A 28000-nucleotide genomic window follows, 5' to 3' on the forward strand; every position below is an offset into this window, starting at 1 on the left:
CCTTTAAATCCATGTTGTAATGTCCACTCCCAAACACAGGGGGCAGTAAGCGCCATCAATAAAACAGCACGAACGGTTGCTGTGACGGCGAAGAAATCACGCTGACGTAAGCTACAGCTAAGTTAGCGTAGAAGAAGTCGACTGTCGCTAATAACTACAAGGCAGCGCTGAATTTCTCGATGTAAGTGTTTCATAGTGAGACGAAACTTTGTTTATTTATTCTCTTCAAGCTTTAATTATTTAACGTTTGTATTTCTAACTGTGATACTTTAGTTAGCCGGAGGAAATGGTTTATTTAGCGAGTTTGCTCACGTGGCTAACTGACGCCCAGTCTGTGTTTCTCTGGAGTCACTGAGTCTGTTTCAGTACAAATGCGGTTCTTTTTTTCTTCTTTTTTTAATTAATTCACACAAGATCCTGGATTGGAGCTTAGAGTACACTGGAACATGTAATGCTATGATAAGTGAGGAATAAAGCACTCCATGTCGTGCTGCTCCAGGAAAATAATCAGTGATGTAATTTATGAAGAGGAATCACTCTTGATTATTCATTTTGTACCAGAGCAGTTTACCAAAACTAACTTTTTTTTTTAATTTATGAAATGAACAAGTGTATTTTTTAAATCCATTTAGAGTTTGTTGTTGAACATCCAAGTTGTATGTTATAGCAGCTATAAATTAAAGTCTGTCCACACTGACAGCTCCTCAAAAAGGAGACAAAACTCATCTTCCTTCAAGACAACTGATAATACTACTAATGGTTGATTTTCCTACATCAGCACACAGTCATGTCGTCCCCCCCACTATCTATTACAATGATACTTTTGCTTGATTATCATCATAGACACTCAGTGCGTTTACATGCACATCCAAATCGAGCTGCTGTCGGTAATCGAGCTAAGGGTCCCAGCAGGGGTGCCAGAGAAATCCAATCCTACATGCACACAAGGAAATCGAGCTATTGTGTGAGGTACATTGTGCACCTGAGCCACAGGTGGCGCTACACGCCCCATCGTGTTGGTACACTTCCGGTTGTTGTCATGAAGAAGGGCTATTCAAGAGTATAAACAAAGTTATCAGCAGTGTTGCCAAATACTGCTGACGTTTTCCAGCCCAAAACATGTTCAAAACCGCCCAATCTGGCAACACTGCCAGTTCTGTGTTCGCAAGTTCCGTGCTCAAGCTGTTAGGCGTGCTCTAACAGACTGTATGGCTACAAACTGTCCTGCGCAGACCACTGTTTTGTAAGACAACTTATTTTGCACAATTGTATATTTTTCTAAAGTCCATTTTTTGCTTAAAATTTAACTTATTTCTTAATAAACACACAAAGTTCAATTGTTTTTTTTTTTATTGACATTCTTCAGATGTTGGACATCTATACACACACACACATACAGTGACTTGTTTATGTACACAATTCACAGCTATGCAACAGATGTATTTGGTGATACAGTAAGTGAGCTAAATTTTAACAGTGCAAACAATGCTACAAAAAGATTCATGCCGTTGTCATGCCGACCAAGGCTGTTGTGTTTCCCGCTTGTGGTCTCGTCACTTCCGGAAGGGGCAGTGCTGAAGTAAGTAGCTCGAATACGTAGCTCATTAGGGTATACATGCACTAAGTAGCTCGGCAGAAATCGCATAATCTAGGTCGTGTAGCTCGATTACGAGAAATCAAGTTCGGTTCAATTTCAGCCAAATTAAGGTGTATACATGGCATTTTGAACTTCGATTTCAGTCGAGCAACGGCAGAAATTCGATTCTCTCTATGTGCATGTAAACGCACTGACTAATTTTTTTTATCTAATCAGCTTTTCTATTAATGTTGTCACTCTTTGAGTACAAGTTTGATATTGGTGTAAAAGTGTATTCAATGCTTTGAGTGTTAAAGTGGATTAATGTATATGTTCTAGCTTATGAAGAAAATGTTTTTTTGTTTAATTGAGAGTTGAGACATAGTCATGTAAAATTATTTAAATGAGCAGTAATGTTGGGGGCAAGTCTTCTTGTGGCTATGGAACTCACCCTGGCTCGTGGTTTTTGCAAATGATGCAAAAGCATCTGAGTTATGTGGCAAAAAAAAAAATCATACACGAAAAGGAAAGAAATCCAGATAGTTTGGTTTTGATCAGTTTTTAACTTCTCATTAAGTTATGTTAATGAAATGCAGGCACACAGGGTTCTATAGGGTCCAAGCACTGTACATTGGGAGCTGATTTGTTTTAAAGTTAGATGGCTGTTTGATTTCTTAAATTCTGTGAAATTTAGTTCCCTCTAAAATTTGGTCATTGTGATATGTTTATTTCTGTAATCTCCAAAAAAAAAAAAACCCCAGGCCATTCTGTGGCTGGGAAGTTATTTAATTTAAGGGGATTAAAGCAAACAATGTGCATGAAATCACTCGCTTCATGCAGCAGACAGAGGAAGTCCGTGTGTGCGCATGCGCAGGTTTACCACCACCTTTTTCTTCTTCTTTTGGGTTTTACGGCAGCTGGCATCCACAGTGTTGCATTACTGCCATCTATAGGTTTCCCTTTGAGCGTGCACTGACAGTTCCATCATTCTGTCACTAAACGAACAGCTGATCACACCGAGGTGCTCGCTGAGCGCTGATATTTATTAGTTTATTTCCTGCGTTTCCTTTCCTTCGTATATAACTCTGTCTGTCTGTCTTTTCTTTTCACTTTGTTAGTCTTTCACATTTCATTCGCACATTCACCGTCCTCCATTTTTCTCTCCTGTTTCAAATTTGTATCCCACAGTGCCTTGTGTGAACGGGGAAAGCCCACCACGTGATAGTGGATGAGGTAGTATCTTGAATTGGGTCATGGTGAAGCATTAAAAAATAGCAGAGAATTTAAGGCCATGTGACCTTAAATTCATTAATTGTTCCATTTCTTTAAAAAAAATGAAAATTGGAAGTCTGTGACTCAAATTCAGTAGCTTTCGGCCCACTAAACAAAAGTAATTGGGGGGGGGGGGGGGGTTCTTTTTATGACCTACACTTGAAAAATCTGAAAGGCAGTCTACCTTTAACAGAGAAACAAATAAAAACAAGTGTTGCTAGGCAAAACAAACCTCGCCCGGTAGCACTTATGATGAATATGAAGGAATAGTAGATCATGAAAGAAAAAAATAGGTACCCTATGGATACATGTGGCTACTGCTTATAAATAAAATAGTTTTCTGATCCCATGTCCATACAGTAAATATAGCATATATATAAAATTTACTCTGAGGCAGTAGCCATAAAAATGAAGCGTAATCCAAAAATGAACAATTTAAAAAAAAAAACACAGAAGTAAAATATACCAAGTGTCTGTACTTTTATATTATTCTATTCTTACCTCTTAGTTTTCGAAACTGAAACCTCTGAACCAAGGTTGAGACACACACGCGCTGTCGCCATGACCCAAACTCTTATTTCCCGGAAATTGGCCCGGTGCTAGAGCTCAGTGGAACACACTTTTCCTCTGTAATAAGCATGAACATGTCTGAAAGCGATTTCTTTAGTCTAGTCCAGGGGTTTTCAAAGTGTGGGAGAGTCAGCCCCCCCCTCGGAGAGCAAATAAACAACAGCGCCCCCCCTTACAATTTTTGTTGTTGCTATACTTAATGTTCCATTCGTATTTTTAAAAAAATGGTTGTACACATTATTTTTTTCTTTTTCACATTTTAAACATCTGTGCTTTTTAAAACATCTTGTTTTACACATTTTAAACATCTCATAGCATCGTTAGCTAGCACCTCTTGGCAGACAACACACTGTGGCAGTGGAGCATCTTCAGATCCAGTCCATGAAAATCCAAACTTTAAATAATCGTGGTCATACTTCCTTCTTTTTCCAGTCCCCCAGGATTCCGTGGGCCTTTTTTGTGATTGTTGCGGGCTAAAATGTCTGATGTTGCGGGGGTTTCCAAAAAAATTGCGATGAAAGTTGCGGTGTTTTTTAGGTTTTTGTTGCGATTACATTGCGGGAGGAAGTGAAAGTTGCGAGAAATTGTTGCGATTTTCTCTTTTTGTGATTTAAAATTGAGTGATATGTTAAATATTAAGTTATTACTGAAAAACTATTGATTAAAAAAAACAAAGACACTGAGAAATGGCCCTATAAACAACTTTACCAATATAAAAGATTACCAGGACTACAAAAATGCAGAAAAATAGGCTTTACTGATCCAAATGCACCTGTTGGTTCAAAAGTTAAAGTGCATAGAACCTCACAGCACAACATGAAGTTACCTTAAAATATAATATAAATGCCTCAACTTTCATGTAAGAAAAAAAACTATTAATACTAGTACTGTGTGCAGGCAGTCTCTCCTGAATACTAAATTAAACAGTAATTATAAACTAATAAAATAAATGGCTCAGGCTTCATAGAAGGAAAAAAAAACAATTTGAACAGAATCTCACAGTATGATGCTGAAGCTGCCTAAACAATGGAAAATAAAATACCATTTTGGCAAAAATGTTGGCATCCATTAATTTCTTGTATTAAGTAAAAAAAAAAATAAGTGCACACAGTCCTTCACTGTAAACATAACACACTTTCAGCAACAGAATTTAAGCCTATATAAACATTGTCTCGCACATCATGCAATGTTGCCAGATACTGCTGATGTTTTCCAGTCCAAAATATGTTCAAAACCCGCCAAAATGCACTTGAAACCGCCAATCTGGCAACACTGCGGCGCATGCTGCTTCTCTTGAACATGGACATCCGGAAGTAAGGCGGAAGGTAGTTTGTCGATGTCACCTCAAGACGACGCCAACAATTGGTCAAATTTGCGGGAAAGTTGCGGTGATTGGATATAATTGCAACACCGCCCTGAATTCGCGGGGATTGGTTGAATTTGCGCTGAAGTTGCAAATCGCAACATCCTGGAGGCTCTGTTTTTTTGCTTGGCCGTCTCCTCACTCCCTGTAGCTTTAGGTACTAAAAATCGATCCATTTTGTCTCTCACGTTGCGCCCCCCTGAAGAACTCTGGTGCCCCCCAGGGGGGGCACGCCCCACACTTTGAAAAGCCCTGGTCTAGTCCATTTATTTCGAACGGTGAACCGAATTGTATACACTCACCGGCCATTTTAATAGGAACATGTGTATGTGCATGCGCAGTGGACGACTGTTACACTCTTGCAGCACGATGACGTAGCGGCTAGCGCCTCTATATGAGGCAGGAGCCACAACAAAAACGATTTTGACCTTTTTAGTGACCTTGACCAGATGACCCTTGAAATGTCGGAGGTTCTATTTGAGATCAATGCCCATCTGTCCTGAAAGTTTGATGGCAGATTGATCTAACCATTTTCCTGTAATATCGTAAACAAAGAAACCTGAATGAAAATGATACCTCGCCCCCTGGTGGACTCCGTCCCGGGCGAGGTAATAATGAACTGTGGAATAACTTTTTTTTTAAAAAATTTTTTATAGATTTTTTTTTTTTTAAACCTCATTACTACTGTATTTTCATTTGCACCCTACTTGCACCTATTTTGAATAGAAAACGTTTACATAGTTAACAAAACATCACAGTTCACAAAACGCTGTGTTAGTAGTGTTAGGTATACAGTATATTGTCACACTGATGGTGTTCTGATGACTATAATGATTTTCCTTAATTTTTTTTTTTTTTGGCTTCCCCTCCTTGTTTTTAGGAGTAAAGTCACAGCGATGGCCACCAGCCTGATGCTCCAAGAATGCATCAAAACAGCTGAGGACCTGCTGAAGAGAGTGGATCTGCTGTGCAGCCACCAGAACCAGGAAGTGGAGGGTCGTGCCAAGCTGTGCAGCAAACTCCGTGCCGAGCTCAAATTCCTGCAGAAAGTGAAGGCCGGAAAAGTCGCAATCAAAGAGTCTCACCTGCAGAGCACCAACCTGACTCACCTGAAAGCCGTCGTCGAGTCGGCCGAGAGCCTCGAGAACGTTATCAGCGTTTTGCACGTGTTCGCGTATGAGGGTCGGGACGGACGGAAGCAGACGCTGGTGGTGGACGTGGTGGCAAACAGAGGGCACACGTGGGTGAAGGCTATCGGACGCAAAGCCGAGGCATTACACAACATATGGCAGGGCCGAGGGCAGTACGGTGACAAAAGTGTGATCCGGCAGGCAGAAGATTACCTGGAGGCCAGTCGCCAGCAGCCCATTCAGTACAGCAACCCGCACATCATCTTCGCCTTCTATAACGGCGTCTCCAGTCCGATGGCCGACAGACTCAAAGAGATGGGTATCTCCGTTAAAGGTGACATTGTTGCTGTGAACACGGTGGTCAGATCAGACGAGGATGAAGACGAGGATGAAGAGGATGGCGATTCCACACAGGAAGAGCAGGACATCGAGGAGGAGGAGGAGGATGAAGATGATGAAGTGCAGCTCGTGCACACCCGCGTGGACCGAGACACTATTGTAGCAAGCTTGGCGTTCCCTACTGACGTCAAGGTAGCAGAGTGTCCACGCGTAAACCTCGACATCACCACACTCATCACATACGTGTCGTCTCTGAGTCACGGGAACTGCCACTTCACCTTCAGGGAGTATGTCCTGACCGAGCAGGCTGCTCAGGAGCGCCAGGAGAAGGTGCTGCCCAAGCTCGACGCCTTCATGGAAGGGAAGGAGCTTTTCGCATGCAACTCAGCCGTACAGGACTTTCGCACTATCCTCGACACGCTCGGCGGCCCTGGCGAACGCGAACGAGCAGAGAAGCTCCTCGCCAGGCTCACCGTGGTTCCCGATCAACCCTCAGAGCGGACGCAGCGCCTCGTAGCCAGCTCCAAGGTCAACCATAGGTCGCTTATGATCTTCGGTACTGGTGATACTCTCCGTGCTGTCACTATGACTGCTAACAGCGGGTTTGTCCGTGCTGCTGCTAACCAAGGTGTGCGCTACAGCGTCTTTATCCACCAACCTCGAGCGCTGACGGAAGGCAAAGAATGGAGAGCCACACCCATATGATGATCCTGAAAATAAAAAGAGACCTCTTAACCTGAATTCAAACGACTGAACGCTGAAGTGTATGGAGTTACAATAGCACTTTAAATGATGCCTGATTTACTCTATTTGCAAGAGGCATTTTCATTTCACGTGCACAAATTACACAGCTGGGATGCTCATTTAGACGGCATCTGTGCTGTGTTTTGTTTTTTTGTATCTCTTGCAGAATTATATATATTTTTTTCCTGAACTCAGTGCCTCAATCTCAGCCTGCAAAGACTGCAGACAAACCAAATGACACGGCTGTGATGGAAATATATTGTCAAACACAGAACCACAGATATCGTACAGTGTTTGTATCCTGTCTGAGGGGAAAATATGATGTTATGGTTGGATATTTGTTTTGCAAGCTGAACGCTTGGATGTGCATCATAGAAGTCACTCTGTGTATTTTATGTTGTGCACAAAGTTCAAATAAACATCCTTAAAATGTCTTTGGCTGTGTCTTTTTAAATAATGAAGTAAATATCCTTGTGAAATTTCCTCCCTGCATTTAACCCATCTGAAGCAGTGCACACATACCCAGAGCAAGGGCACCCTAGCTCAAGGCCGTCCCACATTAACCTAACCCCATGTCTTTGAACCGTGGGGGAAAACCGGAGGAAACCCACGGGGAGAACATGCAAACTCCACACAGAAAGGCCCTCGCCGGCCGCTGGGCTCGAACCCAGAACCTTCTTGCTGTGAGGTGACCGTGCTAACCACTACACCACCGTGCTGCCCATGTTTTTTGTGTAAGGACGTTCATCCCAAACATCCCACTGCCTCTGTGATCATGTGAGTCCTGTTGTTTTTGTGTCCTAGAGGAAGCACCGACTTCTACGTGTGCAGACAGAACGAACGTCAAAACCTTGTGACGTCACTGCATGACTACAGCCATATTGGAATCGATTCTGATTCAGTTGATTCACGATTCAAGAAGGCAAAACGGAAGAGAAAACATTTTGTAACATTAATTAAATGGCATGCACTGTTGTCATTGCTCGTATTATACATGACATGTTTGTTTGTTTGTTTTAAATCTTGGACGTTTTAAAATTGTATAGAATTTTTTTTTTCGGAATAAGTTTTTACACTTTGTTTCCAAATAAAATACTAACCCAGAGATGCTCGTATTTCCAGTGTGTCTTTTTATTTACTTATATAATCAGCGAAATTTCTTACTTTGTACTGAATCGATTCCGAAGTTCAAGAGTCGACTCTTGTTGCCTAAATACTCAGGAATAAGTGAATCGACTCTTTTGTTTCAGGATCGACTCCCAATCCTGTACGTCAGGCAAGAAGGGACAAAACAAAGATGTCAAACTTGTCTCGTAGCGAAGAGACAAGAAAAACAGAAAATATTATTTTTGGGGATATTTTTTTACACATGATAAATCTCGTCTAGGTTTTGAACAAATCTTATTTAGTATCTCTTCGGACATTTGGTTTTTATCCCTCGAGCTAAGTTTGTTTCCACAAGAATCATTAGCAGGTTAGCAGCGGTTAGTTTGGTGTTTTTTTTTTTGAAGACGTTTCTTTCGTGTGTTCGCTCATGGTACGAGCAGGGACGGGGTTTTTCTGCCCGATGAAACGCTAAACAGTGTGAGTAAGCAGCTCTGGACTTTCCTGACTCATCTATTTCTGATGTAAAAGAAGAAAATTTACCGGCACCAGCAGCGGTTTTGACCGGACATCTTCAGCGCGTGACGCTTTTCACTTGGTAAGCTAACCCTCAGGCTAACTAACTTTTTAAATTTTTTCCTCACATGTGAAGAAAAAAATATTAATAATAATTAAGAAAGCGAGATAGCTAACTAGTTTTCGTATATTCAGATGAGTAAATGTAAACTTTACATTTGGGTGCTAGGTAAGTTAATTTATAATACCTGAATTAAAGGTATACGTGATCTAGTGAAATGGCTAGTCAAGTCATGCTAGCAATAAAATGTAAAATATAATATTATGGTACAGGTCATTCGTTGTGTGTCCTGTTTCTGGGCTTGCTGTTAGCCAGTGCTAATTAGCTAATACTCGAATAAAATAAGCAGAGAAACACAATGCTTCCGTTTTTAGGGAGGATTTCCTTTAGGTTGCTTGTCTGGCTAAATATAAATATAAAGCAGTCTTATTATCATCATCAGAGGCTTTAGGTTTAGACCAGTAAAGCAGTGAATACAATATCAGCACCACGCCCAAACCACAGACTGAACACACACACACACGCTTCATTAAGTAGATTCCGAGCCAAACTGTACACACAGCTGTTATATCATCATCATCATCACTTGCTATTTGTCTGACGCCATTTTATGCATTCTGTGATATCAGATTAGATTCAGGGTCACAGAAATCCATTTGTCATACTTTTCTACACAGAACAAAAATGGTTCCCTTTATTTCTAGCATCACTTAGGGGCTGTGTCTGTTTCTGTATCATTTTCAGCACTGTTCGGATGGGATTAGTTTTCCGTCAACATGTGTTATTTTGTGATAGGATGTCTGTCCGACAGCAAGACGTGCCTTCAGGATGTCCACATCCTACATCTTAAGACAAATTCATAGTTTTGTCCTTTTGTTACCATTTCTTTTACGCTCCTTGTACATGATTGTAGATCGCATGACTACTGACACATTAGCTAATACCTGTGATAAGGACTCGATAACTTACCTGAATTCCCCTGGAAGCATCACTTCTGCACTTGACACACTGTTTTTAAATGAATGTACGTTATATTCTTCTGCATTTTTGAAATTCGGCCAATACCTGGCTCCGATTTGGCTTCCTGGAGTGTCTTTACACTTGTGAATGACTCGGACAGGACTGAGATCCAGGATATACGCTCCGGTAATAATTACATTACTGCACCGCCAATCCAATACGGCACAGCTAATCGTTGGAGTCAGTGAGCTCATGTATGTAGAAGAGGGTAGATAGTGAGTGCATGAGTCTTGTGACGCAGTACGAGCTGCAGGTTGGCTGGCTTCGTGTGTAGGACTGTAATGATAAATCACGATACCAGTTTATGATGATTTGGATCAATGAATTTAAAGAAATTTAATTGTGATTATTATGAGGCTTAGTTTTTTCCTAGCTATAATAATAATTGCATTGTTAAGACAGTAGTGGGAATGCATGTGACTTCGCCGTAGGCAGAAGTAACACAGGAACAAAGCTCTTAGACTTCAGGAGCTTGTACTTTAGGTAATAAAACTTGTTTGATGCTAGCTGTGAATTACAGATAATGGGATATTGGTTTGTACGCTTGCATCATGAATTTATCGTAAATTTCTCATCTCCAAGTGTCTTCTGGCTCAAAATGACGTGAAAGCCGCTGGTTGGTGCCGTTTCAGACTCTTCAGCTGAGGTGTAAGGTAGATTATTGACTAAATCTAAATTCAGGAACTGAAAGGATGTGATTTTAGGACATTTTTAACTATTTAGGTTGTGATTTCATCCTTCTCCAGATGCCTTGTGCTGATTACAGTATTCAGTGCTACATCGGCGTGATGCTGGTATTGCACTCAAATTACAAAACTTCAGCAGTTTAGGAAACGGAAAAAGGTTTTGCAAACATTGAGATGTGCAGGTTGAGAAACAGGGCTGCTGCTGAATTATTTTTTTAAAAAAAACACACGCACTAAAACTGTACAGATATTCTGTTATAGCTGAAAACTAAACATCGTGTCCTTCTAATGAAATGAACAGAAGTTTTCCAGGCAGATTTACCTTTCACAACACACACAACCAGCATCCGGCAGCTGGATAGAATGACAACTGATGGAACAGCTGGAATAAGCATTATCCATAATTTTTTACGTCTGAAGGTAGACGGAGTATTTTGAGAAATGGCGAGTCTTACTAAACGACTAAATTACTTTACTTACAAAACGGTGCGCTTGTGTGTGTGGGTTTAATCACATTTCACAGAGCACTGGCGGATATCCTCATCGAAAGCTGCTTTATGAAGACTGAGCACATTTTATTCAATACACACATACATGGCTGAATGAAAGGAAATGAAATGAAACAGTTGGAGGTAAATAAACCACAACAGGAAGTTAAACAGTTAACATTTGACTCCTCCATGACTTTGTCCTGTATGTGTGTTGCATATAAAGAGCATGTTGGATTTAGTGTTTAGATAAGCCTCCCTCTCCTGCCCTGGAGTGTGTCTTCTGACCTTGGCGTGTTTCTGGAGAAACAGAAAGGCCTTTATGAGCCACCGGTCTCATCCCAAATCAAAGTTTTCACTCTGATTCGCTCCTAGGGGTGTGTTTATTTGCCCTGCTGCATCAGTGAAAGAAATAAACTGGAAGTCATCATCGTCACTTCAAACAAATTTCACTGGTGACTCATGGGATTTTTTTTTTCCCCCCCCCGTCACGGTCATGGTGTGAGAACGAGGCCTCTATCGGACATAAATACAGGTTACATAATAAGGGGGTATTTATAATTTGTGACACTCCTGTAACACAGTTGTGCTGCTGTAATTGTGCACTTTGTAACCTTAATTGCAATTTTTGTGTAGAATTTTGGGTGTTCACATGTACTGCTTGCAATTTAAAAAAAAAAAGTTTTGTAAAGTCTTACCAAGTGTTAAGGATGGGTCAAATTAAAAAAGTGAAGTTAGAGAATCAGTACATAATTTAAAAGTAATTTCTAAAAAATTTAATGTAAACATTTTCATAAGTTTTTAAATAGAATTGTATCATTTTAATCCAATTTGTCTACTTAATTAATATACAGTATATGTCCTGAAATGAAGTGTGTGTGTGTGTAGTTTATATACAATTAAAAAGATCAAATCAGCAAAAAAAAAAAATTATTCTTTTAATAGGACAACAAATGTCTATCGGGAAGCAAATAAAAATACAAAAACTCCATGTGGTGCTTATTTTATAATCTGAACAGGGAAGAAAAGACAATTATCCACCAGTTTGGAGCACACACTTATGCCAAATGATTAAGTTACTGAGTAGTTTGTAAATTATCATGAATTATTGAGTAGTGCGTGTGTGAGACCTTTTCATTCCAACTGATGTCTCAAATTTTAGTAGAATTAAATAAAACTAATCAAATGGTGCTGACTGAGCATTGTTAATGTCTTCGAGTATCACGATATGAAATTTGTCATATTGCCTGTCCGTATTTTAATCCCTCAACATGAAGTCTGGAGAGAAAAAACAAAATCCAGTGTTTATATGAAAATGGTAAAAATAAAAACAGAGTACAAGTGCCTGGGGTTTTCTTTCATCAGCGGTTTCTGTTAATGAGTGCAGTGTTTTCCTCCCAAATCTGACGAGCATCTCAGTTTTGCTGCATGATGTCAGTCAGCGAGTGAGTGAATGAGAAGTGCGATTGTTTAGTGCCTGACACATCGGGAGCAGCACGTCACCGTGTTCCTATAACGCATTGTAATCACTGAGCGTTTCAGTGCACTACACCACTCGCATTACAGTACACTGGTGTTTATTTCTTTCCTCAGATTTCCTTTCTGAGTAAGCAGAGTAAACCCCACTTCCTGTCTGGTTTACCTCTTTTGGCTCGTTTTTTGGAAAAATGGCGGCAAATAAACCCAAAATGCCGAACTCTCTGGCCCTCCACAAAGTGATAATGGTGGGCAGTGGTGGAGTGGGCAAATCCGCGCTCACGCTCCAGTTCATGTATGACGAGGTAAGACTTCAATCTCAATGATGTTATTTAATTGTACAAAAGTTGCATATTGTTTCGTTAGAGTGTGATGGAAATCACAACCCACAATCATCGTTACCTTTATCATAGTTAAAGCGTCCAAGCGCCAACGTTGACTGATTTAGTGTTTATCTGTAGAAGGTTTAAAGACCCACAAAAAATAAACCTGTCCCGAGGGAGTCAGGAGCCCACAGCGCCAAGTCTTAAATGAATAGAAAATTTAAGATGATACCTGAGGTGGCTAAAAAGTATGTGGACCCCTGAACATCACACCCATATGCGGTTCTTCCCCAAACTGTTACCACAAAGTGGGAAGTATACGATTGTATAAAAACGTCTTTGTATGCTGTAGTGTTAGTTTTCCTTCACTGGAACCAAAAAGCCCAAACCTGTTCCAGCACGACAATGCTCCTGGGCACAAAGCATAGAAGAACTCAAGCATCCTGCACGGAGCTCGGACCTCAACACCTTTCGGATGAACTTCACCCCAGAATTCCTGACCCAAACATCAGTACCTGATCTGATGCTCTTGTAGCTGAATGAACTCAAATCCCAGAGCCACACCTCAAAATCCTAGTGGAAAGGCTTCGCAGGGGAGTGTAGGTTATTAGAACAGCAAAGTGGGAACAGGATGTTCAACAAACATACGGGTGTGATGAGGTGTCTACAGATTTTTGCCTGTTGTAGGAAAGCTATTGATCGCTTATTTTTTTTTCCTGAAGCATTTTGCTCGTGTGCGTTTCTCTCTCAGTTCGTAGAAGACTACGAGCCCACAAAAGCAGATAGCTACAGGAAGAAAGTGGTGTTAGATGGAGAGGAGGTGCAGATTGATATTCTGGACACGGCAGGGCAGGAAGACTACGCCGCCATTCGGGATAACTACTTCCGCAGCGGAGAGGGCTTCCTTTGCGTGTTCTCCATCACTGAATCAGAGTCTTTCGCTGCCACTGCTGACTTCAGGTTAGAAGAATACCAGAGTTTAGAAGCCAATATGAAAAACGTCCTTCGTCCTTTTCTGTCAGATCATGTAATGATCCTTTCGTAGCTAATTACTGCATCAGTGCACCATAAAACACTGACCAATGAACACCTGTGTGTCCGTGTTGTAGAGAGCAGATCCTCCGAGTAAAGGAGGACGAGAACGTGCCCTTCCTGCTGGTCGGAAATAAATCCGACCTGGAGGACCGGAGGCAGGTGGGAGCAGAGGAAGCCAAAGCCCGAGCCGATCAGTGGGGCGTCAGCTACGTGGAGACGTCCGCCAAAACCCGGGCCAACGTGGACAAGGTTCACAGATTTCATTTCACTCATCAATGAGTCATGCTGAAGATTCTGTCTGGATATTAATCATCTTCTGTTAATACTTCCTTTCAGGTGTTTTTTGATCTCATGCGTGGAATCCGAGCCAGGAAAATGGAGGAGGGTAAGGAGAACGGGAAAAATAAAAGGAGGAGCTTAATGAAGAGGATTCGGGAGAGATGTTGTATTTTATAAGTGACTGACTGACCTTTTTTGCGCTGTGATGTCACTTCCTCCAATTTCCACTATCTGTCTAATTACAGCTCATGGTTTGTTTTTTTTTGAAGGGTAAAAAGGGACAGAAAATCAGGTATGTACATGTGTACTTGTGAACGATGAGACTTTGATTTTATTATTTAAAAATGTACATAGGTTGAGTGATGACACTACTGTGGGTTTTGGCTTTATTTTCAAGCACACTAAGGGAGGACCCAGTGCTACCACGGGGGGAAAAATATCAATGAGGCTGCTTTCACACTTGGCATGTTTTCCTAAGAGTCAGCACACATTTTACATGCATGTTGACAGGAAGCGGACACTTAACTGAGCACTTCTAAAGTTGAAAAGCTTTTCAGAAAAGTGTAGCGGTTTAAAAGAAAAAAAAAAAAAAACTTCCTAAATAGTCAGGTTGTGGGTTTAGGGGCAAAGAAGAAAAATAGGTCCCCTATGGATACATGTGGCTACTGCTTATAAATAAAATAGTTTTCTGATCCCATGTCCATACAGTAAATATAGCATATACTGTATATTTACTCTGAGACAGTAGTTACAACAATGCAGCGTAATCCAAAAATGAACAATTTAAAAAAGTCACAGAAGTGTCTATACTTTATATTATTCTACTCTTACCTCTTAGTTTTCAAGACTGAAACCTCTGAACCAAGGCTGACATACACACACGTCGTCGCCATGACCCAAACTCTTATTTCCTGGAAATGGCCCAGCGCTAGAGCTCAATACTCTTTTCGACAACTTCCTGTAACAACTCGGAAGTGAGTCACATCTACATCACACACAGGACCACTGGCCAAAGAAGGCGAGGAAAGGGGGACAACCTGGAGTACATTTTAAAATAGGAACACACTTTCCCTCAGCAATAAGCATCAGCATGTCTGAAAGCGATTTCTTTAGTCTATTTATTTCAAATGGTGAACCGAACTGTATACACTCACCATTTTAATAGGAACACCTGTATGTGTAGTGCGCAGTTGTTACTCATTCTTACAGCACGATGACAGTGGCTGCAGCCTCTATGAAGCAGTAGCCACAAAAACAAACATGGAGGACAGCATGCAGGGGGGGAAAAAAAAAACAACTTGAAGGAATAAGCGTCAATTTCACTAGTACACAACATGACATCCCAACTCTGCACGTACGTAGTCACATCCCACAGTCATCAGCTTAAGTTCTTTTGATTTTCTGTCTCCAAAACTACAGCAAAAGCAATCCTCCTCATCACCAGAACTAGACCAGTCTTTTTCATCAGCATTAGAGCGCGGATACTAGCTCGGACTGGCATGAGCCGTTAGTTACAGTGCTCGCGTTTTTTTTTTTTGGGTATAAGCACAAAAGACGCTCTAGTTGGCACTTTCTGGGAATTACAACTCAATGGCATCTGAGACAAGTCTATTTGTATCCCTGAAATCACTTAATATCCCTTGACCATGTTTAGATTGATGCCAAAATGAAATCAGTTCATCAAGCGGGAGCAAGTCCACAACTCTTGTACTGCTGTAACGACTCAATTTTGATGCGACACTAACAAGAATTTCCTAACGACAGACTGGCGGTATAGCCACAAAGCAACCTTGACTTCCTGAACATGAAGGCATACTTAAAGTGCCATTCCACCATTGGATGTATTCTTTGGCATAAAATACAATATATTTTGACAACATATATAAATGGTATCACTAGATAGAGAAATCTTTTAGCTTCAAAATGATAAACAATTTGACAACGACAAGTATATTAATTTTGCGACCAAAGTCACCTACCCTTTTAATTTCCGCGCGTGATGTCATCGGCAGGTTCCCCTTCTTGTGTACCACGTGACGTGGCACATATCAGCAATGGCGGATAGAACGCGATAAAAATAATACCAATAAATCTAGCTAACTGAAAGATTAACTCAATTTTTTTCAATTTTTTTGGCCCCCATATACGAGGAGAAATGACTCTCTCACTTTGGGGGTTTCCTGGTCTAAAAATAGACCGACACGTGGTACACAAGAAGGGGAACCTGCCGATGACATCACGTTTCACTACCGCACGGAAATTAAAAGGGTAGGTGACTTTGGTCGCAAAATTAATATACTCGTCGTTGTCAAAAAATTGTTTGATATATCATTTTGAAGCTAAAAGATTTCTCTGTCTCGTCATGTTGTCATAAAATATATTGTATTTTATGCCAAAGAATACATCCAATGGTGGAATGGCACTTTAACATCTTTATATGATTAACAGGAAGGACAATATCAAAGTAAAACAACTTGACCTTGAATCAGCTGGGATCGATTCCAAAATGAAGTCTGTTCATCTGCTGGAGGCAGAGGCATAAAAACACCAAGTGTAAACGCAGCCTGAGTCCATTACATTTTTGTGTGTGCACTTTAGAGAAGGGTATCGAGCAAACAAGCGTCCTCCTTACACGAGATTTTTAAAAAGCTGATAAATTAAAGCTTTCAAGATCAAGGTTACGGGTGAGCTATGAATTTGATGAGTGAACTAGAGTGCCTTGATTTAACTCGCTGAACTACACAAAGGAACTTCTGGGGAAAAAAAAAAAAAGATAGAAATGAGCATTTCAGGCAGATCATCTATTACATGCTCGTCCTCATTTTCTCACACTTCAGTTATGGATCACCGGCTTCAGCACCAAGCTCTCTTTTATAAACCTTACTTACCTCAGCACACTCCAAGTGAGGATTAATGAGGTTAATGCCTCGTGTGTGCATGCACAAAGACAAGAACCTAAACACTACATGCATACGTACGGTGTATAGGGTTTAAAACACACAACTTCATTGAATTAGATTCCGTGGAAAAACTTTTGTTGGACCCGAGGGTCTCCGAGTGGTAGTGGTGGAAATCACAAGCAACAATTATCCAAGCTTTTATAGCTATTAGTCTGTGAATGAATTGTTGTAATCTGAACGTCGACAACTCAAACAAATAGAATGTGTGTTTAGAAAGCTGTATGGATTTCTAAATCTGTACCGAGAAGTTTGGTGGAAATTATTTTACAGGGAGGCTATGAAATGTTACGAGCCCCGACTCAATACTGTCTCTATGCCTTCAGGATAAATAAATATACATATCCAGTACTGTGCAAAAGTCTTGGGCACATGCAAAGAAATGTCATCTAACAGCAGTAAATGGTAAGAAACTAAAAGGTCAGTGTCAGAAATCTTTGCTTTTTAAAAATGCATCAGCTAGAATTTGTGCCATTTTAGAAGGAAACTGTCTGCCAAGTTTTCCTGAGCATCTTAGATTCTGCCACAGTTCTTCTGGAGACTCAGACTGCCCCACTCGTCTCTTTTTGCAGATCACGTTTTATTCCATCCACATTCACTGGATATGAGCAATCGCATGCTCTGATTGGCTACTCTACTACTAGGATATCAGCTCCTATAGAGAAAAACAAAATGGTGGCATATGCTCCTGAACCAACACAGGACAAAACACTCAAAAAAAAAAAAAGAGTGACAAAACATGGAATAAAAGTATTTAACGGTAAGAACATCTGTCAAGAATTATAGCATTTTTCACAAATTGCTCCTGTCATTGCACTGGTTTGTTTACATTCTAAGCGGAAATTTTGGACGTTTTGTATAAGTGTTAGTTATTGAATTTGCAAAAAAAAAAAAAATGCTCCATTTCTCAAAATCCAGTGAATGTGGATTGAATAAAAAGTTATTCCACTCAATCTCATCGTACACGGCTTATAGACAACTCAGCATCACGTGCCTCGTCAGCCATCAGCTCATGTATGACGCAATTTCATTGAATAACTTAAATGACAACCTTCATGTTTTTTATTAATCTGGTACGCTATTGACTGGTGTACAAAGGTTCTGTAGTACACTATTTTGTTGGAAAAATTTTACCAACTCTGATGCAAGTTGAACATTGAAAGCAAAATTTTTATTAAAAAATAATGACTTTTGCACAGCACTGTAGGAACCATCAGATATTAGTTATCTCTCCCCCCCCCAACAAAAAGCCAATCAGAAGAACTTGCTTACAGAAATCTATATAATCCCGATACAAGCTCAAAGAGGAAATGGTGACAGAGTTATGATTTTCTTCATTATTCAGTCTTTCGTTATTTCCCACTTTTGTCATGCTTTGTTTTTAAGTGGGTTTTTAATTTTTCTTTCGTTATGTAATGGAAAGGGCCGTGTTTTCTTTTATTCCAAACTTGGGTGCAGACTTAAGGTTGCATCGCATGAGCTGATGTATTTAAAAAGAAAAAGCTGCAGGTTTCAAAGCATCAACACACTGATCTGGTTTTGAATGTTCATCTGCGTAATTGTGTGTCACATGTAGTTCTAACCTAACACGATGTACAGCTCTATCTTTACATGAATGATTTAAACTGCGAGTCACTAACAGTCCTGTATCATTCGCAATGTTGGCATTTCAGCGTGGATTATTCCTGTAACCCGTGGATTGAACTTTTTCTAGCGTGATAACGTCTCTGTGATTCCTGGTACATGGGGTAATGACGCTGAAACACACTGTGCTCTGCTGAAGCCCTTGGGTACTTTTTGTTCTGAAAGGAAATGTTCATGCTTCTGTCTAACTCGGAGCCAAAAAAGATGAGAATACAAGAGATTTTATTATAATACTCTGTGGCTGGTGTTGTTCTTGTGTCTCTGACAACTCTGAAAATTCCACTCCGTGTTAACATGTTATTGTTTAAGGTGATTTTCTATAATAGCAGCTTGGATGCATCAATACTCCTGTTAAAACAGCTTTAAAAAAAAAAAGTCAGATGTTTTGCATTACTGAAATAATTGATTATATTTGATATGATGGAAGTAAATGCATAAAGAACTTTACTTTAAAACATTAAAGATATAAAACTTGGACAGTCTGCTTATTTGACTGTCGAGCACAAAGACACCTCAAAGTCCAAGTTTACTGAGTCAGTAAATGACTGATATCGAAAGAAAAACATTAACAAAGGGTTTAAATACAGTGTTTCTTCAAATAAACTCATTTCAAAGCCGAGTTAAAGAGTAACTCGATGAGGTACCTAAAAATTTAGAAAATCCTGAGAATGTTAAAAACTAATACACTGCAAACTTTTTTTTGAAGACACAACAGGTCTGGAAGGGAGAAAAAAAAGCCAGGAATTTTACAGCACATACAGAATGAGAATAAAACACCTAGAAAAGTTTGTGCTGGTTGAGTTTGGTAACAGCATCAGCTCAGAGGTGGATTAAACCTCTTCATGCTGTTCACACACAGCAATGCAACAATTACTTATCTGGAGTAAATTATTTCAATATTAATACATTATTCCCCAAATAATTCCCGAATGAGGAAGCTCAGATGGGATCCAGTTTGCTTGGTGTGTTTTCCTGATAAGACATTTGAGTGTTTAACACTACCATGGGAATCTAATAATAAATCTGGTTTATTATGTGCGCTAGTGTGTATGCACCTGTCAGGATCCTATACTCAAAATCAAATGTATAAAAAAATTACAATAGTATATAGATATCCAGGATATAAAACATAAAAGAAAATGCTGTAAACAGTGAGGATTGGAAGTGTTATTGCTGCTGGTGTGTCCAAGTCCAGGGTTTTGTGTCCAAACTCTTGAACAGTTTGCAGAGTTGGCCAGTGAAATAGAATTCTATATTTAATTTAAAAAAAAAAAAAAACAAAGGGAAAAGTCCGTTTTAAGCGGTTGAGTTTTTGTTGTAGTACCTCCCTGTCCTGCCTGTGTGTGTGGTCTGCTGCTGGGAGCTGCATTTGGACTTGATCTGGGTCACGGAAACAGGCTGGAGGTCAGCCCACGGGTCCTGAAGCATGGACGGTTTGTAATATTTCTCGATATCGTCTGAGCCTCTCTCCCTGCCGTGTGGCGTGGACGTCCGCGGAGAACCCTTTAGGAAACAATTTACTTCATGTAAAAATGGGACAAAGAGAAACCTGTTGCACCAGTGGCACGTTATATAGTGTAAATTATTAAGCACGTTTTACAGGGATGTTATTTTTGTAATTATGCTGGTTTAACTCCGTCTCACATCTGAGTTACTGAGAGTTTTATTTCAACACCTACACTCTTGGAGAAAAAGGATACTAAACTGTACACCTTGAATTATTTTTAAAAACAACCATCAGTTCTACAATCTGATACAAAAATAAATACAATAAGTGATGTATTAGAGATAAAGACAGAGCTCTGTTCTGTTTAATATGAAACCAAAGTCATTTTTAAAAAAGAAATATGAAGGCAAACTGGGGGTGGGGGAGAGAAAAAAAAAAAAGAGGGAGAGATCTGTCCTGTAAGCCACAAACTCTCAAATTAAACCTGGATTAAGATCAGTTTACAAGGATAACATACCTGATTAAAGACAGATCAGAAATTAGTGTAGAACTTTATATTAACTGGGGCACAGTGAGTATAGTATAACTTAAAATAATGACTAAATAGGAATTAATTCGAATCAATTTTTTTAAAAAGTCTAAGTACAAATTTGAGTACTTTAAATCATACTGCCTTTACTACAGTCACATATCAAATATTTTACAAACACACACAAAAAGGTGCCAAAGATGTGACCAGGCCAGTGATGAGAGAGAACAGTTTAGTCCCCTTTTTCTCTGAGTGTATGAGGGCCCTGCTCAGGGTCTCTACCTGATATCCGCTGTGCGCTCCGGGACTCTGATAAGGCGAGTGTCTGTAAGAAGGACTACCGTTCGATCTGCGCGGTGTGTGTCCCGGGGATTTTCCACTATATGTCCCGTTACCACCGCCTCGAGTACCGCTAAACTCTCTGGGCGGGGTGTGTCCCCCCGGAGAGCCGCCATACGACCCGAATCTGGGTCCATACGGCCCGTTTGAGAAAGTCCAGGGCGGCGAGGGAAACCTGCCGCCCCCTGCCCTGTCCAAACCGGGCGGAGGGGTCCGAAATCCTCCGCCTCTCGAGCCAGCCGCTGGATGCGGAGCTCGGAAGTGTGGTCGCTGCATTTCGGCTCTTGAAACAGCTTTACAAATCCGATAATCAATCACACGCCGTTTTAGAACAAAACAGAACTGCACTGACCCGGAACAGGAAGTTGAAGCTGCTTTGACTGGGGATCGGAAATATCTACCTCACCGTTCTTTTTTTTTCTAAATTGCTCTTATGTTAAATTAAATTCTGCGTTAAATGTACACTTGAGTACATTTTAGCATCAAAATACTTTAACTCCCTTCCTTCCTAACCCGTCCTTTTTACACTTCCGGGTTTGTCCTGAATTGTACGCACGGTACAACAACAAAAAGAGTCCGACCTAAACACAACCTCAGTGCAAATCAGTTCCGCAGTAATACGCTTCTTAAACGTCTCTTGTTTTGTGCGACCTCTTTGTTCAGTGGATCCGAACAATCTTAATTTTACAATTCTATAATGAAATGTCCATGCTGCCTTTCCAAACGAAGCTGTTCTTCAGTCCGGATCCCAAACGTCGACGCACGACCAACACAAATGATCTGCGCGTCGCGCGCTGCACGTCCACCGTTTAAATAACAAGGAAGCCGCGCAGCATTTTGGGTAATGGAGGATTTGACCAAATCCATCAATTAATTGGGAATTTTATGTTTTTATTTTATTACAAGTGTCTTAAAATAGTAATCAGAATCAGATTTATTTCCAAGTCACATATAAGGAATTTGCTTTGGTGATTAGTGCTTGAACAGTTAAGATATAATTTTTTTTTAAAGACAAAAGCAGTGATATAAATAGAATAAAAAAAAAACAAGAAGAATCTAAAATATAAAAGTTTGAAAAATGGACATATTTAAGGGGTATTGTGCATGAATTGTTTTGAAGTCCAGGCTGTACAGTATGTCCCGGAATGAGCAAAAACAAACAGGTCACGTGATGAAGATGAAGAAGAGTCATGACATGAATGTGTGGGGAATTTACACTTTTCCGTTCCGCTGGAACTTTGTGAAGGAACTAACCCTCACCTGAACCTCACCCTAACCCACGCATGATAACGAAGAAAGAAAGCACGCACTTTATTCATCACACACGTGAAATTCCTCTCTGCATTTAACCCATCTGAAGCAGTGAACACACACATGCACATGAGCAATGAGCACACACACATACCCAGAGCAGTGGGCAGCCATGCTAACAGCGCCCGGGGAGCAGTTGGGAGTTAGGTGCCTCACACAAGGGCACCTCAGCCCAAGGCCGTCCCATATTAACCTAACCTGCATGACTTTGGACTGTGGGGGAAACCGGAGCACCCGGAGGAAACCCACGTGGACACAGGGAGAACATGCAAACTCCGCACAGAAAGGCCCTCGCCAGCCACTGGGCTCGAATCCAGAACCTTCTTGCTGTGAGGCAACCGTGCTAACTACTTACACCACCGTGCCGCCCAAACAAAGAGAAGTGGTTCATTTATGGTTCATATACCGCATGACACATTTCTGAATACACAGTACAGTAGACTGTAAATTATCCGAATGTGTGAGAAGAGAATATGTGCAGTATTTATATTAATAAATAGCCAAGGTGTACAGTGTGAGCTGGAATGTGCAGTAAAAGTTCACAGAGTGAAGATGACCACGAAATGTGTAAAATCGCAGTTCGGAGATGAAGTGCATGAATGTCATAGATTGAAAGTGTGAGGTTAGAGTCAGTGGGGTCTCTGGTCTTATTGATAGCTGCAGTGGGGAAAAAGCTGGCCTTGTGGCGTGAGGTTTCTGTCGTCATTTAATCCTGTGATCCTTGGCTTTTTGAGGACATGGTATAATGGTGAAGCAGGCTGGCACATGGCATGTCTTCAGTGAGGTGTTGAAGATGTCTGTGAACATTGGAGACAGCTGATCAGCACAGTGCTTCAGGGTGAACGGTGAGACAGAGTCAAGTCAAGTCAACTTTATTGTCAAATATGCTATACATGCTCGACATACAGCACAGATGAAATTTCAGTCCTCTCTGACCCATGGTGCAAACAGGCAATGCAATAAATAAAAATAGAATAATTGAAATAAACAATATAAACAGTATAAACACTCTAGATAAGAAACAGACATAGACTAAATACTCATACACACACACACACATATATATATATATATATATATGGGCGGCACGGTGGTGTAGTGGTTAGCGCTGTCGCCTCACAGCAAGAAGGTTCTGGGTTCGAGCCCCGTGGCCGGCGAGGGCCTTTCTGTGCGGAGTTTGCATGTTCTCCACGTGGGTTTCCTCCGGGTGCTCCGGTTTCCCCCACAGTCCAAAGACATGCAGGTTAGGTTAACTGGTGACTCTAAATTGAGCGTAGGTGTGAATGTGAGTGTGAATGGTTGTCTGTGTCTATGTGTCAGCCCTGTGATGACCTGGTGACTTGTCCAGGGTGTACCCCGCCTTTCGCCCGTTGTTAGGTTTATATAAGTATTATTCTTATTATTCTTATAAGTATTATTATTAAAATGGTGACAAAATTAAGAGTTAACTTAAGGTTCAGTTAAAAATGACCTTCTGTCTCGGCTGGACATTGTTTGGAAACATTTTGTTTATGAAATGTGTATTTTGAACAGAGAAGTGTCTGAAGGACCCACCAAGGTCTGTTTTAGTGTCAGATCGACCCCCACACACACTTTAATGTTGGATGTAATGGTAGCCTTATTGCTGAACAAAGAGTTAAGACTCTTATATTATATTTTTATAGTATATATTATAGTATATATTACTTATAGTATATTTTAGAGCTTTTTATAGTATATTTTAGAGCTTTTTAGAGCCTTTATTATTTTGGACTATTGCATATACTATGGCAGTGATTTTAAACTGTTCCTGTGTAGCCTGACCTTCGTCCAGTGGAGAAGAACACTTCTTTGTTAGACCAAACATAGTCTTTGTTTAAAACATTGTCGAATTGCTGAAATATTATTTTGCTTATGATTGAAGGTTTCATTCACACACACATACATATGGAATTAAGATGTGATTTGCTGACCTAGCACATAGACACATATCAAAATGATGTCACTCACTCACACCCTCCCATAGACAGACAGACACACACACACACACACACACACCTCTCTGAGGTCACATACAAACACACACACATTTGACAGACACAATAGCCGTTTGGAGAGATTATGATTTGTTATAAAAGGTGTTTGTAATCTTTCATCTTTGACGAAGTGACTGTGCGAATAAACTGGCATGTGAACAACTCAGGTGTTCCCTTGTCTGTTTCTCTCGTTCTATCATTCGTCCCGGATCCGAGGGGGCTCACGAAGGAATCTCGGGGTCTCTTTCTGGGTGAACCCCAACACCCGTAGTCAGCTGGGATAGGCTCCAGCTTGTCTGCGACCCTGTAGAACAGGATAAAGCGGCTAGAGATAATGAGATGAGATATATATATATATATATATATATACACGTATATATAAATTGGAGCAAATGGACATAAAATAAACAGTCAAGGGCACTTGAGGTATAGCAGGTAAACATGAAATAAACAGTATAAACAATAAACTAATAGCTGTTAAGGTGAGGTAGTGCGGAATAGTGCAAATGAGCGAGGTAAAGTGAAATGTGCAGTCCCTGAGTTCAGTGTGCGAATGAATGTTGAGAATGTGTGTGTGTGTGTGTGTGTGTGTTGGGGGGGGGGGACTGTGAGGGTGACATGATGTCAGATGCTGAAGGGGGGGCAGGGGGGTGTGCGGGCAGAATCTGTGGCAGGGGGCAGAGGGGGAGGAGGAGGGGCAGAACAGGGAGGGAGTTGAGCCTCCTGACCGCCTGGTGAAAGAAACTGTCCTTGAGCCTGCTGGTTTTGGCCCGGAGACTCCGCAGTCTCCTCCCTGAAGGCAGCAGGCTGAAGAGGCTGTGAGATGGGTGGGTGGGGTCACCTGCAATCCTGATAGCTTTGCGGGTGAGGCGGGAGTTATAGATTTCCATAAGATAAGGGAGAGAGACACCAATGATCCTCTCAGCTGCTCTCACGATACGCTGCAGAGTCTTGCAGCACGACACGGTGCAGGCGCCGTACCACACGGTGATGCAGCTGGTCAGGATGTTCTCGATGGTGCCTCTGTAGAATGTGTGCATGATGGGGGCCGGGGATCTTGCTCTCCTCAGTTTGCAGAGGAAGTACAGACACTGTTGGGCTTTTTTGGCCAGTGATGCGGTGTTGTTGCTCCAGGACAGGTCTTCAGAAAGTTGTCCCGACTGAATCCCTGCTGCTTTGCAGGGATTCAGCTTCTAAAAGAGCTTATTGACATCCCTCTCCAGAATGGAGAGAGTTGAGGTTGTGGTGGTGGGCCTCCAGGGTGAGAGGGTATAGAGAGCGTGCACGTGATGTCACGAGGTCACGTGATATTTGTTTATCTGCCATCTTGGACGGCATGGCTGAGCATAGAACTTAGACGAACCCGTTCTAATTATCAAGTGTGTGGGAGTAGATCTTTCGAGAATGGTTATATCTTGTTCAGCATTTGGTTGTACCAATAGACAGGGCCAAAAGGAGGGCCTGTCATTTTATAGATTCCCCGCAGACGAGGAGAGACGCGCAAAATGGGTGTCCGCTGTGCGAAGAGAAAACTGGTACCCCAGTTCTACCAGCCGAATTTGTAGTGATCACTTCATATCAGGTAGGTGTAATCTTCTAATTCAATACTCCCAGTACATCTGTTAAGTTGATTTTCGGATTGAATGATAACTGCATAGTCGGTGATTTGTGATTTTTTTTTCAGACAAAAACATACATATTTACAACCCTGTCATTATCTGGAACTGAGTTTAGATTTCGAACATTCTTACAATAAAACGTCCTGCATAGTCTCTTTATGATACTATATTTATATAAATATAGTATCATAAATATAAAATATTACAAATATTATAAATATAAAAATATTTATAAGCTTCCGGGCTCTTGTAAGCTTTGAGGGCTTTGCCAGTGTAACACGATTCACGATTAACAAGAAAATTGTAAATGTCATGGTAGGCCAGATCGGGCAAATCACTGGCACCGCAGCTCCGAATTTCCCTGAACAAGGATTGCGGCAAGTTGTACGGATCTGCAATCCCCAACCTGGAACACTTTTCCACGTAACGCTGCCTCACGTCACCTTCAAGATGCTGAACAAACTTAGACAAGTTATCGCGCGATGTAGATGGGGTATTTTCCGAATTTTCTTGGGGATTACTCCCTGAATCCATTACGCTCGCGCAAGGTAAACAATACTGAAGCCGTCCAATATGGCGGAGTACACACGGACGGGTCACGTGAGAGGCCCTGCAGCAGTAAAGGTGGAAGAGGTGGGGGTGGTGGGCAGGAGCCGGAGTGTGGAATCACGGGGGATGATGTTATCAGGACAGTCCCATTGTCTTTCACAGCGACAATAGAACTCATTCAGTTGGTTGGCCAGGCGCAAGTCGTTAACAGAGTGGGGGGCTTGTAGTTAGTGATCTGTCTGAGCCCTTTTGAGACAGACGTAGAGTCGTTGGCTGAGTACTGGCATTGGAGTTTCAGTACAGCCACTTAGCTTCTCTCACCGCCTTGCTAAACCTGTTCCTAGACTCTGAACACTTTGCACCCTTTGCACCAGGGTTTGTCATTATTGTAACTCACCCTGGTTCACGATGGAACACAGCAGTCCTCACAGAAGCTGATATACAACCCCGATTCCAAAAAAGTTGGGACAAAGTACAAATTGTAAATAAAAACGGAATGCGATGATGTGGAAGTTTCAAAATTCCATATTTTATTCAGAATAGAACATAGATGACATATCAAATGTTTAAACTGAGAAAATGTATCATTTAAAGAGAAAAATTAGGTGATTTTAAATTTCATGACAACAACACATCTCAAAAAAGTTGGGACAAGGCCATGTTTCCCACTGTGAGGCATCCCCTTTTCTCTTTACAACAGTCTGTAAACGTCTGGGGACTGAGGAGACAAGTTGCTCAAGTTTAGGGAGAGGAATGTTAACCCATTCTTGTCTAATGTAGGATTCTAGGACCTAAGAAGAACTGTCTTAGGTCTTTTTTGTCGTATCTTCCGTTTTAGGGTGCGCCAAATGTTTTCTATGGGTGAAAGATCTGGACTGCAGGCTGGCCAGTTCAGTACCCGGACCCTTCTTCTACACAGCCATGATGCTATAATTGATGCAGTATGTGGTTTGGCATTGTCATGTTGGAAAATGCAAGATCTTCCCTGAAAGAGACGTCGTCTGGACGGGAGCATATGTTGCTCTAGAACCTGGATATACCTTTCAGCATTGATGGTGTCTTTCCAGATGTGTAAGCTGCCCATGCCACACGCACTAATGCAACCCCATACCATCAGAGATGCAGGCTTCTGAACTGAGCGCTGATAACAACTTGGGTCGTCCTTCTCCTCTTTAGTCCGAATGACACGGCGTCCCTGATTTCCATAAAGAACTTCACATTTTGATTCGTCTGACCACAGAACAGTTTTCCACTTTGCCACAGTCCATTTTAAATGAGCCTTGGCCCAGAGAAGACGTCTGCGCTTCTGGATCATGTTTAGATACGGCTTCTTCTTTGAACTATAGAGTTTTAGCTGGCAACAGCGGATGGCACGGTGAATTGTGTTCACAGATAATGTTCTCTGGAAATATTCCTGAGCCCATTTTGTGATTTCCAATACAGAAGCATGCCTGTATGTGATGCAGTGCCGTCTAAGGGCCCGAAGATCACGGGCACCCAGTATGGTTTTCCAGCCTTGACCCTTACGCACAGAGATTCTTCCAGATTCTCTGAATCTTTTGATGATATTATGCACTGTAGATGATGATATGTTCAAACTCTTTGCAA

General features: G+C 41.1%; 3 protein-coding genes across 3 annotated transcripts; 2 read left to right on the forward strand and 1 right to left on the reverse strand.

Moving 5' to 3' along the window:
- Positions 1–95: 95 nt before the first annotated feature.
- On the forward strand, positions 96–7428 carry c23h7orf25 (chromosome 23 C7orf25 homolog). Its single transcript, XM_060905230.1, has 2 exons — positions 96–181; positions 5662–7428. Coding segments are annotated over exons 1-2 (1296 nt in total). The 5' UTR covers positions 96–179; the 3' UTR covers positions 6956–7428.
- Positions 7429–8250: 822 nt separating this feature from the next.
- ralab (v-ral simian leukemia viral oncogene homolog Ab (ras related)) lies at positions 8251–15936 on the forward strand. The gene is made up of 5 exons (XM_060905643.1): positions 8251–8696; positions 12463–12650; positions 13420–13628; positions 13778–13952; positions 14040–15936. The coding sequence occupies exons 2-5, from the start codon at positions 12537–12539 to the stop codon at positions 14157–14159; spliced, it is 618 nt and encodes a 205-aa protein (XP_060761626.1). The 5' UTR covers positions 8251–8696; positions 12463–12536; the 3' UTR covers positions 14160–15936.
- Positions 15937–18788: 2852 nt separating this feature from the next.
- Positions 18789–21641, reverse strand: mplkip (M-phase specific PLK1 interacting protein). The gene is made up of 2 exons (XM_060905644.1): positions 20842–21641; positions 18789–20086 (listed from the first exon to the last, which is right to left on the reverse strand). Exons 1-2 carry the CDS (start codon positions 21172–21174, stop codon positions 19880–19882), a joined length of 540 nt encoding a protein of 179 aa, XP_060761627.1. The 5' UTR covers positions 21175–21641; the 3' UTR covers positions 18789–19879.
- Positions 21642–28000: the final 6359 nt, after the last annotated feature.

Source organism: Neoarius graeffei, chromosome 23, assembly GCF_027579695.1.
Source record: "Neoarius graeffei isolate fNeoGra1 chromosome 23, fNeoGra1.pri, whole genome shotgun sequence".
Taxonomy (NCBI): domain Eukaryota; kingdom Metazoa; phylum Chordata; class Actinopteri; order Siluriformes; family Ariidae; genus Neoarius; species Neoarius graeffei.